The sequence below is a fragment of the Cyphomyrmex costatus genome, unplaced genomic scaffold (assembly GCF_001594065.2).
Source record: "Cyphomyrmex costatus isolate MS0001 unplaced genomic scaffold, Ccosl1.0 scaffold159, whole genome shotgun sequence".
Lineage (NCBI taxonomy): Eukaryota > Metazoa > Arthropoda > Insecta > Hymenoptera > Formicidae > Cyphomyrmex > Cyphomyrmex costatus.
This window is the reverse complement of record NW_017275598.1, coordinates 455476-470566: the sequence shown is the minus strand read 5'-3', so window position 1 is coordinate 470566 and position 15091 is coordinate 455476. Positions and strand designations below refer to the sequence as shown.

General features: G+C 33.7%; 2 protein-coding genes across 7 annotated transcripts; one reads left to right on the top strand and one right to left on the bottom strand.

The window, feature by feature from the left end:
• The first annotated feature begins 1394 nt into the window (after positions 1 to 1394).
• Srrm1 (Serine-arginine repetitive matrix 1) lies at positions 1395 to 10922 on the top strand. 4 transcript variants are annotated; one of them, XM_018536795.1, is made up of 17 exons: positions 1395 to 1468; positions 1567 to 1660; positions 2548 to 2637; positions 2991 to 3113; positions 4804 to 4974; positions 5779 to 5942; positions 6028 to 6219; positions 6298 to 7125; positions 7408 to 7545; positions 7614 to 8117; positions 8255 to 8483; positions 8637 to 8722; positions 8791 to 9029; positions 9121 to 9282; positions 9434 to 9924; positions 9992 to 10108; positions 10800 to 10922. In XM_018536795.1, the coding sequence occupies exons 2-17, from the start codon at positions 1649 to 1651 to the stop codon at positions 10800 to 10802; spliced, it is 3549 nt and encodes a 1182-aa protein (XP_018392297.1). In that variant the 5' UTR covers positions 1395 to 1468; positions 1567 to 1648; the 3' UTR covers positions 10803 to 10922. The 4 variants fall into 4 exon arrangements, with proteins under 4 accessions (XP_018392297.1, XP_018392299.1, XP_018392296.1 ...); XM_018536797.1 differs by lacking the exon at positions 10800 to 10922 and having other exon boundaries at positions 7614 to 7790; positions 9992 to 10383; XM_018536794.1 differs by lacking the exon at positions 10800 to 10922 and having other exon boundaries at positions 9992 to 10383.
• Positions 10923 to 10977: 55 nt separating this feature from the next.
• On the bottom strand, positions 10978 to 13455 carry RpIIIC53 (RNA polymerase III subunit C53). Of its 3 annotated transcripts, XM_018536800.1 has the most exons (7): positions 13065 to 13455; positions 12708 to 12885; positions 12530 to 12650; positions 11675 to 11993; positions 11512 to 11609; positions 11204 to 11443; positions 10978 to 11124 (listed from the first exon to the last, which is right to left on the bottom strand). In XM_018536800.1, the coding sequence occupies exons 1-7, from the start codon at positions 13171 to 13173 to the stop codon at positions 11005 to 11007; spliced, it is 1185 nt and encodes a 394-aa protein (XP_018392302.1). In that variant the 5' UTR covers positions 13174 to 13455; the 3' UTR covers positions 10978 to 11004. The 3 variants fall into 3 exon arrangements, with proteins under 3 accessions (XP_018392302.1, XP_018392301.1, XP_018392303.1); XM_018536799.1 differs by lacking the exon at positions 13065 to 13455 and having other exon boundaries at positions 12708 to 13048; XM_018536801.1 differs by lacking the exons at positions 10978 to 11124; positions 13065 to 13455 and having other exon boundaries at positions 11256 to 11436; positions 12708 to 13048.
• Positions 13456 to 15091: the final 1636 nt, after the last annotated feature.

Here is a 15091-nt window from a genome sequence, read left to right as displayed (position 1 = left end):
AAACTTACATGATATACCCATCTGCATTGATACTCAAAATATAGAATTAATAATCACCATAAAAGATGAGCACATATTACATGTATAGTTATCAGGCACGCCTTTTATAATGATTATTTCCGTATTAGATTGATAATAAATAAATCTCATTGCGTTCACGCGACATATTTTTGACCGAAATTGATTACGCATTCGAATGGACCATTACGGTATATAAATTTCGAATTAGTCATACGGTAATTCAATATCGAAAAACATTTAAATACGAATTACTATATAGATTTCAATTACCGTATTTGATTGCGGTGTATTACTCGAGACCCGGTCCGTTCCACTGTATCATCCTCTAGCCACCGCATTCCGCGAATGAAAATTGAATGTGATCGCATTAGGGAAGCGGCGCCGTCGTTTTCTGTGCGCGGTTAACTTCACGCGTAATAAAAAACGATGCGAGACGCGGTGATAGAACATACTTACATACATGGTTTGATTTTCGACCGAACGAGTATTGCGAAAAATATTTTCAGCAAAATAATCAATGTACTAATACATGATGACAATCTGCATTACACAATATTTTAAATGTTATCGGAAATAAATATAAAATTAATCGTGTCGCATTAAATTGTAGCCCACAAATTTTGCGCGCGATATTATATAATAATATACATATTATAATAACATTAAATATTTTAATAACATGTAATTAAGATATTATAAAAATGTTAAGAATTTAAAAGCAATTTGGTTCTTAAAATATTTTTCATGTCGAATGTGAAAATATGAATAATTTAATATTTTTTAAATTTATAAAATAATAAATCAATTTAAAAAAAAAAATGCAAAATTATAAATTAATAATAAAAAATTAAATTGAATCGAAAATATTGAAATTTATGAATCAATAGTTGTTATTTCTAACATATAACGAATTAAAAAAACAGTTTACAAATTTCTATTTTAATTAGAATTTCTTAGAAAGAGGGGGGAAACGAGAAAGAAATATAAATTTTAATTTAAATTATATTTTTTAAAGCAATTTAACACTGCGACAGAGAGAGACCTGAGGTCACACCGTTCTTTTTCCTGTTACTGTTGAAATTGTTCGTATGTGCATTCATTTTCCACCAGTACATGTATACATTTATTTTCGATTTGGAAATTACGTTACTTGCATCTATTTTTGGCGTAATTCGCTCCGCTGTTATAATTTTATCGACAGGGAAAATGGATGTATCTACATAGTTCCTAAGTCGAAAATGGATGTGCTGGCGATAGTGTACGGGCGATTTTGTCGGTAACAGGAAAAAGGCAGATACGGTCTCTCTCCAAAGGTTTCTCTTCGCTCTCGTTGCATCATCCAATCCATATCCAATCCAAGCGACCAAACGCCAAACGGCACGGTTGGGCATGACCGCCATATTAGTGGATCGAGCCGAGTTTGCAATCGTATATGATTTTTAGCGAGGTAATTGTTCGCGGAAAATCGCGTGTCTCGCGTTTGAACGTCGTCGTTTGTCGATGATAATCGTGGATGTGATTTAATCCATTCGTTTTTCGTCACAGAGGATAAGCTGTCGACTGGTGTCTCGCCGATTGAGTGCACCTCGTTTCCTTAAGATTCGGGACCTTGTTACACGTTGCCAAGATGATGTACACAGTAAGTGGCCGCGTCATCGACGCTTTATTTACTGATCTAATTTTCGAACTTATTTTCAACGAAAATGCCAAGATATTTCGCAATTTTCATTTTAGCAATTAAAACTGATAAACCAATTGTTTAATCAATTCAAAGTAGACTCTTCCAAAGTAGACTTTAATCCATTCAAAGCTTCAGAAACGTATATGGATAGCAATATATTCCTATTTAACTTTAAAAAGACTTTATTTGAAAAAATTTCTAATTCTATAGGATTAGGAAAATTTGAAAGTTTTTCCGTTACAAAGACAGAGCTATACTGTGATTATGGTTGCCAGGTCTCCAGATTTCGACTGGAGTCTCCAGTTTTTGAGACCAATCTCCAGTTTTTCATTGTCTCTCTCTCTCTCTCCCCCCCTCCCTCCCTCTCTCCCTCACTCTCACGTGAGGTATTTATTAATCCCACTATCTAGTGATTGTGATTGTGTTGACACTTGGAGCTTTCCAACAAAGAATATAACGACACAATGAATCATTACATCCTTGTTGTTCGCCAATGTTAAATAAAGATGAAATAATCACTGCATGTTATACAATGTCGCTTGTTAGAAAGCTCTTACTGTATGTTGGTCAATTTCTTTGGTGTCCTTTTTTTTTTTAAACAATCGACCGGCCTCCAGTCGAAATATAAAATTTCCACTGCACGGATCTTCGGGCTCCAGCTGTACAGTGTGATACCTGGCAATTTGACTGTGACTTCTATATTTTGTCAAATAATGATAAAGTATTTATTTATCCTGCAATATAAAATATTTTTAGAGATTGATACAATTTGTTATTTTTAATCTTTATATCAAGAAATACATATTTTTTTACATGGGATCTTATTTTTCATGTTCTTTTTGCAGGGGACAACTGCTTCGCAGGATACCAGATTCAGTGACAAGGAGAAGAAGCTCCTAAAGCAAATGAAATTTGGAGATTCGTTGACACAAAAAGTAATATTTTTTAAATGTTATGAAAATAAAGTTGTGGTTAAATAACTAAAGTTATTTAATAACTTATTTTGAATAAGTAGAGTATTCAATTTTGTTCTTTATATGTTCTTTATATCTGTTTCTTTATATGGATAATATTTGAATCTTTAATCACAATATCTTTACATGAATATAGTAATAGTTAATACTGAATATCAGTATATTGAGATATATAATATATAACGAATTGATATTAAATGCAATTTTATCAAAAAAATACTCTAATAATTATTATTTAAATTAAGAATCTACTAATCTTTGATTTTTAAAACTAAGATAACACGAATTTTTGTTATATGATATATTTGTCATAGGTGGATATGAGTAAAGTGAAACTTGATGTAATTAAACCATGGATTACGACAAAGATCACACAGATTCTAGGAATGGAAGACGACGTGGTAGTAGAGTTTGTGTATAATCAACTTGATGAGAAGGTAAGAGACGTGTCGCACTTAATTCAAGTGAAATTAGATGGTTTTATAAGAGTTACAATTTTAGTATCACAATAAGTGAAAAAGCAGTAAGATATATAGTAATGCAATCACTTGGCTTTTTCCCCTCATCATTATAGGAAATCGATAAATATACATTATTTCAGCACAATGTTTTCAAATCGCAAGAGTTTACTATCCAAACTCAGCACAATGTGCGGAGTTTGGATAACACAAAGCAATGAGGCAGATATTCTCTTAGTTTTTTGGCATACTTGCCGCATTGTTTTTTTTTTTTATTTCCATAAGTATCATCGCCACTCAGTAATATATTTCATCGTTCCTCGTTTTCAATTAACCTATGTATTCCTTTCCAAGCATACCCACTTTCAACCAAAATACAAAAAAAAAATAAAGGTTAAAAAAAATCTGATTTGTAGCTGATCCTGCCACATTGAACTGTGCAAAGTCATTCTTTATCATATGTGTTTGAATTCCCCGTTAGTATAAGTAGAGACCGTTGGTGGGGCCCGACCCTTTTGTCCAAATGGCATTCGGATGTGCTCCTCTCTACATCCGATTGGCCGCCTTTCTATCAGCCGTCAACCCTAATGTCAGCTGTGGCAGTCGGTATCTCAACGTCACCTTAGAACCGCCGACAAATCTTCAGCTTCAGCAGTTACGTCGCCGCCGTTGCCGATCATCGCCACGATGACTACGCATCATCATCATGAGACGTCACCGGCATCAGGAGGCAATACTTTCATCACGTCATGTTCCTGTCTCGCGTCCTTCATATGAGCCTGCAGGTGCCTACGAGTCATCTACTACGGAGTTGCATCACTTCCATTCAGTCGCTGCCTCAACCGAGGTGGTTTATCATCGCGAGCCGCGAGATTTCGAAAGCATAGCAGCTTTCGCTCATCCAAGGAGTTTCAACTTCGCGATGGCATCGTTTTCTCCGGTCTTCATCCAAAGATGGCATCCGAGTGTCGATTTGGGCTCTTCGGAACTTTCGTCTACCGCAAGCTACGATTCTCCGTTGGAATCATCAATATCGAACACCAAGAGCAAGCTCGAGCGCCAACCTGGCGCTTACTTACCATCAAAACTCGGTTTCCGAAGGACTTCGATATTCTTCCGGATGTACTGTCGGTCACACGTCAGCATGATTGAGGCGAAAACGGCGCCCGGAGGTATCCCTACACATGGTTTGACTCTTTGCCACAGGTTGGTGAAAAGGTTGATCCTTTTATACCACATTATCTCCGATTTTCAGGCGGACATTTTCGCCAAATATTTGATATGTACAGACTTCTCTCTCGTTTCAGCACATGCACCTTAGCGGTGTAAATATTAAAATCAATGATGAAGGGTGACGAGGTATCGGTCTATTTTCTACTACTTACAATTAACATAATTCTTTTTTCTTCTCATTATATAACTATTTAATGCAGGTACGAAGTGCAGTCGGCAGCATTGGTGGTAAGGCACGCTTAGATATAGTATGATAAATATCTGCTTTTTCGAGGGGGAAAAGCAGTTCATATAACAAAATAAGAATAGAGATTATATCGATTAAATTTGCAGTCAAAATTTAATCCATTATTTTTATTTTGTCATGAAAAATCTGCACAAAAATTTTTCGTTATTATGTACGGACAATTAAATTTGTACGTTGTATATTTTACAGTTTCCTGACCCCCGAAAAATGCAGATCAACCTGACAGGTTTCTTGAACGGTAGGAATGCCCGTTCTTTCATGGGTGAATTATGGGACCTTCTGGTCTCAGCTCAAGAAAGTGTTACGGGCATTCCCGAGGCTTTCTTGCAACAAAAGAAAGATCAAATTAAAAAGCGTTTGGTAATTATCAGTTTTTACCTTTGTGTAATAATCGAATATCAAAAAGGCTCCTAAGCACTTGTAGCATGATTATGTTAAATATAACTATCTGATAATAACATCGCATGTAATTTTTATTTATCAGATATTTATATATATGAGACATGATAAAGTTTAAATAAATTAATAATATATAAAGCTCTCGATGTCAAAATAACAATAAAGATAAAGAGCAAATACGAGAGTCGGTAATAAATAGCAATTAAAAGAACTTACGTGTAAAATTACAATTTTTAAAATTAGAATATAATAAAATAAATTTTGATATATAGAAACATACATATTTTCATAGTGGCACATATGATAAATTTTATAAATTTAGTTATAATATCACTCTTTTTGAACAATCATAATTTTTAGAATTTGATAGTTATATTTAGCATCTATGTATGTTATCCAGTTTTATACAAAAAGTTTGTATTTCATTACATTTTTACAAGTTTGTTCTCTTTGTGGGTAGAGTATATATACATTCTTGTACTTAAAATTACACGCGCGCGTACGCACTAGTACACATACATGACGTCTAACGAAAGCAAGAAAGTTAGTATGTATCCAATACAATGACAAAGAACTGATCAATTTTTTGAAGTTTGTTAGACATGGATGAAAAAAAAAACAATTGACTTACTATCTTTTGACATTCAGAAATGTTCAGTTGAATATAACCAATAGAAGAAATCAATTTTAACTTAATTATATTTAGTTATAAGGAAACTATTTTGTAAGCAACATTAGTTTATATTATGTAACATATCAAATTAGGAAGAGCAAGAGAAGCTTCAAGCATCATTGGCGGAGAAGGAGAAAGAAAAGGAACGTGAAAAAGAAAAGGATGATGCTGATAGTAAAGTGAAGAAGGAGGAAAAAGACAGAGGCTCATCGAAGGAGCGTAGGAGAGATCGAAGTAGGGATCGTGATAGAGACAGGTATTATCATTAAAAGAAATATATCTTTTATAAAGTATGGTTGTACGTCATGTTACTTATTTTTATTATTTTTTTAAATATATAGAAGTAAAAGGAGCAGATCACGTGATCGACATAGAGATCGTGATCGATCAAGTCGTAAGAGAAGATCCGTTACAAGATCACCAAATAAAAATTCGAAGGATAACGGGAAAGATATGCCCGACGTTAAGGTTGAGCGAGAAGATTCGCCGCAACCAGAAAATGCTATACCTTTGATGCCAGTTAAAACCAAGCCGTAAATAACAAATCATATTTATGTGTTGTATTGAAATATATTTTATTTTGTATATTTTCAATTTTTTTTTTTTCGTAGGGAAGCCGCTGTAGCAATATCAAGATTGCAAGCCAAATTGATGAGCATTGCTGATGGAAAAAAGAAAAATAATCGTACACCGTCGCCAGAAGTGGAAAAGTCAGCAAGGAAATCGCGATCTGAATCTAAATCGCCAGCGAATCGTTCAAAGAAATCTAGGAGTAAGTCACCTAGCCGAGATTCAAAGACACGTCGATCGCGATCGCCTGCTTCAAAGTCTAGACGATCTCGTTCAAAGTCAAGATCTAGAAGATCTCGATCTAAATCTAGAAGATCAAAATCGCGCTCGCAGGACCGTAAATCCAAGCGAAGCAAATCCAAATCGCCAAGATCACGATCACGATCACGATCGCGATCCAAGAAATCTCGATCCAAGAGTGAGGACAGAAGTAAGTCGAGAAAATCGAGATCCGTCTCGAGCGATTCGAGATCATCCAAGTCCCGCTCAAAGTCTACGGAGAAACAGAAGGGCAATGCGGATTCCAATAGAAAACGCAATGGTAGTACAAGCAGCAGCTCTGAATCAGAAGAGGATAAAGATGGAAAGGATAAGAGTGACTTCGAGATACGAAAGAAGAAGGATGGCGTGCAAGCTAAGAGATCTTACAGGAAAACCAATAAAGATGATAGTGGTAGTGATAGCGACTCTAGCCGGGAAAGAAAATCAGCTCCTAAGCGAAGAAGTCCTTCGCCACGTAAAGATAGAGGACGATCTAAGGATAGAGACAGAAATAGATCACGAGACAGATCACGAGATAGATCACGAGACAGATCACGAGATAGATCGCGGGATAGATCACGTGATAGATCACGAGATAGGAATCGAAGGTAAAATTTATAAATCTTTAACAGTAGAATTAATCTTCAATTGTGTAAAAGTTACTTAAAATACACAAATTTTATATATATATATATTTATATAATTTGTATATTTGTATTACAACTTGTATTATCAAAAAACACAGTTGTATCCTTTGTGCCGAATCAGGTGCAATAAATATTGTATTACAATGCAATATTGTTTGCGGTATATATATATAATTTAATTGTGTTACAAAAAGTTTAGTAAGGAACTCGACAGTTTGAATTTTCGATGCCTTTTATTTTTAGAAGGTCATTGGACCGAGATCGCGACAGGAGGCGAGAGCGAGAACGCGAAAGGGAGAGGGAAAGAGATAGATTGGATCGATACAGTGGCAGCCGCAGCATGCGACCACCTTCCGTGCGCAGACCACTTAATAGGCGCAGGTTGGTGTCTTTGTATATGAAAAATAAATTTATCTTTACATTGTGTGCATAAGAAATTGTTCCAACAGTCCCCCACGCAGAAGTCCGGCGAGATATCGTCGTAGGTCACCGAGTCCTGAAGACAGGCGTCGCAGGAGATCACTGGATCGTCGAAGACGGTCATCGGAGAGACGTGATAGGCGCCGTTCACCCGATCGACGTGGGAGCCGACGTCGTTCGCCGGATGGACGGGATCGATCGAGCAGGTATGATAGATCTTCTTCACGCGACAGATCAAGTAGAAGGGATCGCTCCAGAGAACGACGAGATAAGGATCGTCGATCTAGATCTAAGGATCGTAGATCGAGATCCAAGGATCAAAGATCATCGGTGGATCGTTCAAGAGACGACAAGCGGTCTCCTGATCGTTCGAAGGGTACAAAGGATAAGGCAAAGGACAAGAAAGTTGATGAGAAAACTAAAAAACCGCCTGATACAGGATCGCGAAAAGAATTGCGAAATGGCCGATCTAAATCAAGTAGCTCGGAAAGTAGCGAGAGTAGTTCCTCTAGCAATGAGGAAGAGTCACTTAGGTGAGTGAAATCTTTGAACACAATACTTTCACGGAGTCTACAATCGATGGATAATAAATCAATGGATATTTGGTTGTGGTGTATTAGTGTTTGTTGAATAATATTCTATAAAAAACGTGATTGTGCTCTGTTTGCAGGAAATTGGTCGAAAGCAAAATGCCACAAGAGAAGCGAGAAAGAGAACGCGGATGCGAACATGCGGATGATGCCAAGAAGAAAGAGAAAGAGAAAACGGTGAAAGAAGAACCTGCTAAGCGTCCAGAAAAGGAAATTAAGAAGATAGAACCTGTTTCAGTAAAAAAGCCCGAACCTAGTGTTTCTCCTAAAAAACTTCAAGCTACTTCACTCCCTGTTACCAGACACAGAGTAAGTTTAATATGTTCATTAATTATTTACTTGTCATATAGGTTAATAAAATATTCAATTTTGTAATATTTACAAGAAATAAAATTGTCATATAATATAAAAGAAAATATTGATACTCTTTTATAAAAGTTCTATTTTTTTCTCATTTTCAAGTTCTCGAAGAGTTTGTCGCGTACACCTTCGCCATTTAAGAAGACCGAAGACATCGTGGCAGTAGCTAAAATTAAACAGACGATTAAGTATGTTGCAAGATATTTGCATAATTAACATTTTCGTTATTACGATTGTGTGTATATTTTACTTTCAGAGAAGACGCTAAGGACGAATCACCAACGAAGACTGGAGAAATAAATTTTACCACTGGAGATGCTTTCCCTCTAAAGAAGGATGAGAAATCTTTGAAATCGACAAAATTAGTAACAGAAGATAAAAAATCTACTCAAAAGCCATTGGAACTTCCATCGAAGAAACCTGTAGAATTGGCTAAAAAAACAAAAAGAGAAAAGCGTGATGGTTCTACAGATAGTGAGGATAGTGATGGTGAAGGTAAAAAATATTTTTTAATTATAGCTAATGACATAATAAATATTATTAAATGTTATCTTTTTTTTTTTTAATATATAAATTTATTTTATAGGCAAGAGAAAAGTGAGAAAGATAGAAAAATCGAAGAAGTCTAAGAAAGTTTCGACGGATGAAGATAAATCTGACAAGAGCAAAGCTGGATCCAGTTCGGACTCTGAGGATGATAGAAAGCATTCAGATAAAAATAAGAAAGCTAGAGATACTAGTCGAACCGGTAAGTTTTTCGTCTCATAGATATAAATAATTAGCAAGTAATAATACTTAGTCATAATTTATTTAAGTACATAGTATAATTGTAAATAGCATTAAAAAAATATAATTTACATATAAATAATATGTAATTTTATAAATAATTTTTATTATAGAATCAATAGATGATCGTAATAAGGATAAAAAGGATACTAGAAAACGTGAAATTGCTGAAAATGATTCGCGAAAGCGTTCAAAAAAAGAAATAGAAGAAGAAATAAAAAAATCAAAAAGATCACGAAGAGATTCTTCTTCGGGTGAAGAAGAGCAAAAGTCTAAAAGAGGTAAAAATGAAGATGATAGATCGAGATCTCGAAAATCGAAGAAAGACTCTAGTTCCGATGAAGAACCTAAAAAAATGAAAAAAAGGAGAGATACGTCATCTGATGATGAAAAATCTAAATCGCGAAAGTCCAGAAAAGATTCAACAAGTGAAGATGACTCTAAATCAAAGTCAAAGAAATTGAAACGAGATTCCAGTTCAGAAGATGACGATCCTGGAGATAAAGATTTGAAGAAGAAAAGAAAAGTTGACGATAGTTCGGACGATGAAAAGGTGAAGAAGAAACGTAAGAAAAAGACAAAAACCAGCACTAGTGAATCGGAGGTAATGATTTTATATCGATAAATTTATTATTTTCAATCATGTATTAATTGAGTTTTGATACTTTTAGGAAAGTGAAGTCGAAGAAAAGAAAAAAAAGAAAGAGAAGAAGCACAAGAAACACAAGAAACATAAGAAGCACAGGAAGCACAAAAAGAAGAAAGTCGCGGATTCAGATGAATCTGATGTAAGTGAAGGTAATACCGAAGAACTGGAAAAGAAACTTCGGGAGAAGGCATTAAAATCAATGAAAAAGGGACATAGTATTGAACGAAGTGATTGAGGTTAATATATGGCTCTTCGAAAATGTGTCATGCGTGTATCTTTTATCGCAAAGCATTTTAATTGTATTATGAATAACATTCGTTTCTTATCAAGAATTGAATTTTTACTTATCACTCAATCTCTTCGGAACAAGATGGCATTCATACATTGAAATAGTTTTCACAAAAAGATATTGAAAGAAACGTATAATATATTTAAAAAACTTGATGTTCTCTTCACACTTCATTAAGATTTGTCAGAATTACGTTGATGACTCATTTTCTCGTATCAGTGTACAGAGCGTACTTATTTATATTGATATAAATATTCGTGTATGCTATAATGTAAAGATTTTACATGCTTTAAAAAATCTGATGGAAAAATCATACATTTTCTTAGTTCCTAAGTTGAAGTGAAATTAGGACTCGTATATACAACGATTTATTTGAGTTAATTTGTATAAAGCTTAGTTTTCATTACAGTGTTTAAATAATAATAAATATAGTATACTTGAATGACAATGTTACAGCAACTTGTACAAGTCGAAGAACAATCGAAAACCCATTTGCAAAAATTCTGTGTTCCCAAATGATATAATCGTTTCTGTTTTACAGTGACTCCTAATTTCTCCTAGACATCAGAATCGCCATACCGAATTTGCAGACGTAATGTAATTTATTTAATAATTTACGTAATTTGCTAGTATAAAAAATATAGAAATTTTGAAAATTATCCGCATTATATGTATTGTTCATTCGAATCTCCTACAACTCATCCTTTTACAAACATCTTATTAAAGATACATATTTATAGAATTTCTTATGAATTTTCTAATGTAGATTCAAAGTCTGGAGAACAAATTAATTTATTGTTCACTGACCCAAGATTGACAAGATCACCAGTTTGTGATGTAGCATCTATTTTTACAGCTAAAAGGTCCTGAAAAGATTAATTATTGAGAATTGTAATATAGTATTGTATTCCTTAAATTACAAATTATAAAAATATAATTTTATACTTGTTGGAAACGTTGTTGCGCTCCAATATCGACGAAAAAACTTATTTCGCCGAAACGTAATCTCGCTTTACCAGACTTTAAAATTTCGAGTTTGCCTAAGAGACCACTTTTTAAGTTATTCAAAGTACAAAGCTCAGTTTTTGCCTTATTGTTATTCTCACTACGAGTATTTGAATCATTTGATTGTTTTGATCCTGTTTCTTCTCTGTTGGATTCCACACCTGGTAAAGATTCTGGAAACTGATCAATTATTTAATAGTTACATTATTACATAAGTAATGATCATGTGTTATAAATTACAATCTTACTTGAATTAATGTATAAGAATTAGCCTTGTTTTCGGTTATTTGAGAAATGGTAAATAATTCTTCTCTGTCTTGCTTGCTTTCCTTTTCTTCATTTATGACTATAAAAGAAAAAAAAATGTGTTTGAATTAATAAAATTATCAAAGAGAATTATTTTACACTTACTTTCACCATTTTCTGAAATAACCGGTTTCTTATCAACTTTATTATCAATCATATTGTGTATATCTTTTTTAATTCTTGGTAACGTGAGAGGACACATTTTTTCATCAATTTCTGGAGCATCATCAATGAAATCATCTCTTAATAGATCTTTTAATCTTCTGTCTCCTTCTGTCTTATTAATAACCTTATTTATATTTAGTTTTGGTTGCTCCAGATGTTTTGCAGCATTTACTGTGCTATTAGAAACTTTGAAACCTTTACTCTTTCTCTCTCTAACAGTAGGTGGTATAAAGATTCCTTCTGACCATATGCCAACAGACTAGAAATATTTAGAATAATCTTATGATTTATTAAAATATTAAATTAAAATGTAAATTGAGAAGACTCTTAAAAACAAAATTCAAAGATAATAAAACAGAATTTTATAAACTGAGCTGATTATATTTGTACTATTACATACTACAAGTAATAGAATGTTTATATATTGTTTATGTTAAGTTTACACAAATCTTTTTCATATAAATACTATAATGTAAAATACATAAATTATTATTATTATAAATTGAATAACATAGAAAAAAGTAATTAAGTTTTAGAATTATTAATATATTCATTTAGTATTGATCAATAAAAGTATATGAAAGAAACAGGAGCTTAGAACAGGCTAATGCAACAACAAAGAATATCAATTATTCATAGATTATTTATATAGATGATATGTAAAATATACTTTACATAATTTACATTATATATATATATATATATATATGTATGTATATGTGGTGTATATTATTAAATTTTAAGTATAAATGAAAAATTATTCTGAAGGATATTTAGAATATTAACATTACTTACCTGTATTACATTTCCTCTGTCTCCTCTTCCACGTCCTCTGTCACCACTTCTCTCTCGTTCTCTTCCACGATCGCTGTTTCTCGATTTCACCAGATCAGTTTTGACCATGATTGCTTGATCGCTGAAATCAAATTACCTTTAACATATGTACTGTGTCACAAGTTAATTAATAACTTACTCTTTCTTTTTATTCCTTTGCACATTGACATTTGGCATGTATACTTTCTTCGGCTTTTCAAGTTTAATATTTACACCTTGATTTCCACCTAGTGTCAGGTCTCGTGGTAGTCGGTAGGATGTTAATCTCTGTGTGGTGGTGGGTAAACCGGGTTCCATTTTAATGTTTTTCACTCTGTCTGAAAGAGACACCGACGACGTCGACGATAAATCAGAATAGTCGTCAACTTTAACGCTTAATATCTTGGTTCGCGGAGCAGAGCGACACTTTTTTTGCAGATTTTTTCGTTTCATGCAAAAACGCGTTAAGTCTAATTTCATCGAAATTGGTGAGGAAGAGTGTCTCCATTATAATTACCATCAGACGTGCTGGGTTCTGATTCAGATGTGCCAGGTTCTATCTTTATTCGAATGTTTGACATGTTCGCATGAAGGGCGTCGTTCGAAATAGAATTATTCGAAGACATGTTTAATAGACCTCTTTTGTTTATCAATACACGACGGCTGGGTGTCTGAAGCTACGACGCTTCTACTTCTTCTGATATAAATGACCCGGGTCCTCGATGATGAGGTAAATTTGGCCAAGCTTGCTAAGCACAGTCGAAGTCGGCAATGCTTTCCAAAAATAATAATGCAACAGTCGAGACGAGGCGAAACAGGTTTGCCTCACTCAAGCGATCCTTTAAGACTTACGACTCACAACACTTCTACGAATCACTACGAAATCTACGAATGCGCGTTCAACTTGATTTCAGAAATTTCCAGAATCAGAGATTTGAGGGCGAATATACGAGAGTGCAAATACACGATCGAAGATCGAAGACAGCACGTTACGGTCAAAATAGAAAGCACAATAATGATTATGTACGAACGAATAATTACAGATGGTAATAAAGAAATTCCGTTACCTACCTATGATAAATAGGTTAACCAATGTATTCAACAGTTCGACTAGGCTAGCGGTCACTATTATTGGTGTATTCTTTTAAATCGTCCAATCAGATTTATAAATTTAAATCCTGTGTCCACTCGGTCCAAATTCTCGGACCGAAAAATATGTAGTCAATCAACTTTTAATTGCCGCTTTTCCGTAAAAACTACACGTTGATTGGCTACACATTCCAAAACTCAGACCGAATTCTAGCACCATGAACGTAAGAACAAATAATCAACTTTGATTGTCTCTCTAGAAGAAGCTATGATAAATTAAGAATGTGGAGTATGTTGGAGCATACGACGTGAACAAACGGTTTTTAATAAATTAAAATAGTTATTTCCCATTTCTGTAATACCTCTTATTCCTTTTACGGCATCTATCTTACATCCTCATTGTCAACAAGGATGAAATGATTCACAACTTACACCGTGTCCTTGCTAGAAAATGACCTCAATTGCCATAATCATCAATACAACACTATTATACACTCCGCATTCAGTGCGCGATTAGCTACTATAGTTAATTGTGTAAGCTTTTGTTTTCTGATGACAATGGCTGCGTTCAGCAGAAAAAGCAGCTTTGCAACTATTGTAAAATTCTCGAATATAATTGGTTTATACATTTAGTGAGGAATTAAAGGCAAGACCAATCGTTTTAAAGATTTTTACAACAATCGTAAAGCTGTTTTTTCTATTGAACGTAGCTATAATTATATGTTATTAATCTCAGTGGCTATAAATTAGATTGGAGGATATTGAGCAGCCCACAATTTTTCTTTTTTCATTTAATACAGGAAAAGGCTATACATTTAATTTAATTCTACTCGAAATCATGTTTAAATTGTATATTTATAGTTTGAATCGCATGTGTGTAAATCGCATTTAATTGGTAAATCTCATTGAAGTTTTCCATACAGCAGAAAAATGTCCTAAAGATATCACATATCCCAAATATATCTTTAAAAGATGTCTCTATGATGTATTTTACATATCTGCTGGGTTGGTGTTAGGCCAACATTCCTTTAAAGTGTTTTAAAGTCCAAATCTACAATAAGTTAAGCCGTAAGAAATTATAGTCGAAAGCGAGGAGAATAATTGATTATAACTTGTCAATTTTCTCTCTCTCTCTCTCTCTCTCTCTCTCTCTCTCTCTCTTGTAGATCCGGATTAATAATATTTAGAACTTAAATTATTAAGAAATTTGCGAATTAAATATTTTATCATCGTTTTTAATTTTACAAAAATTGTTAAATTGCTTTTCACCAAATTTAAAAAAAAATTTATTTCAAGCGCAAATCTTTATTCAAGTAGAACACAAAAGTCATAATAACATCATAAAAATAAAACCATCACCATGACCTTATTTGTCACTTATAAATTCACTTTTAAATATCAAAATGACATCACACGATGACTTCCTATGATATCATTATGATTTAATTACGACTG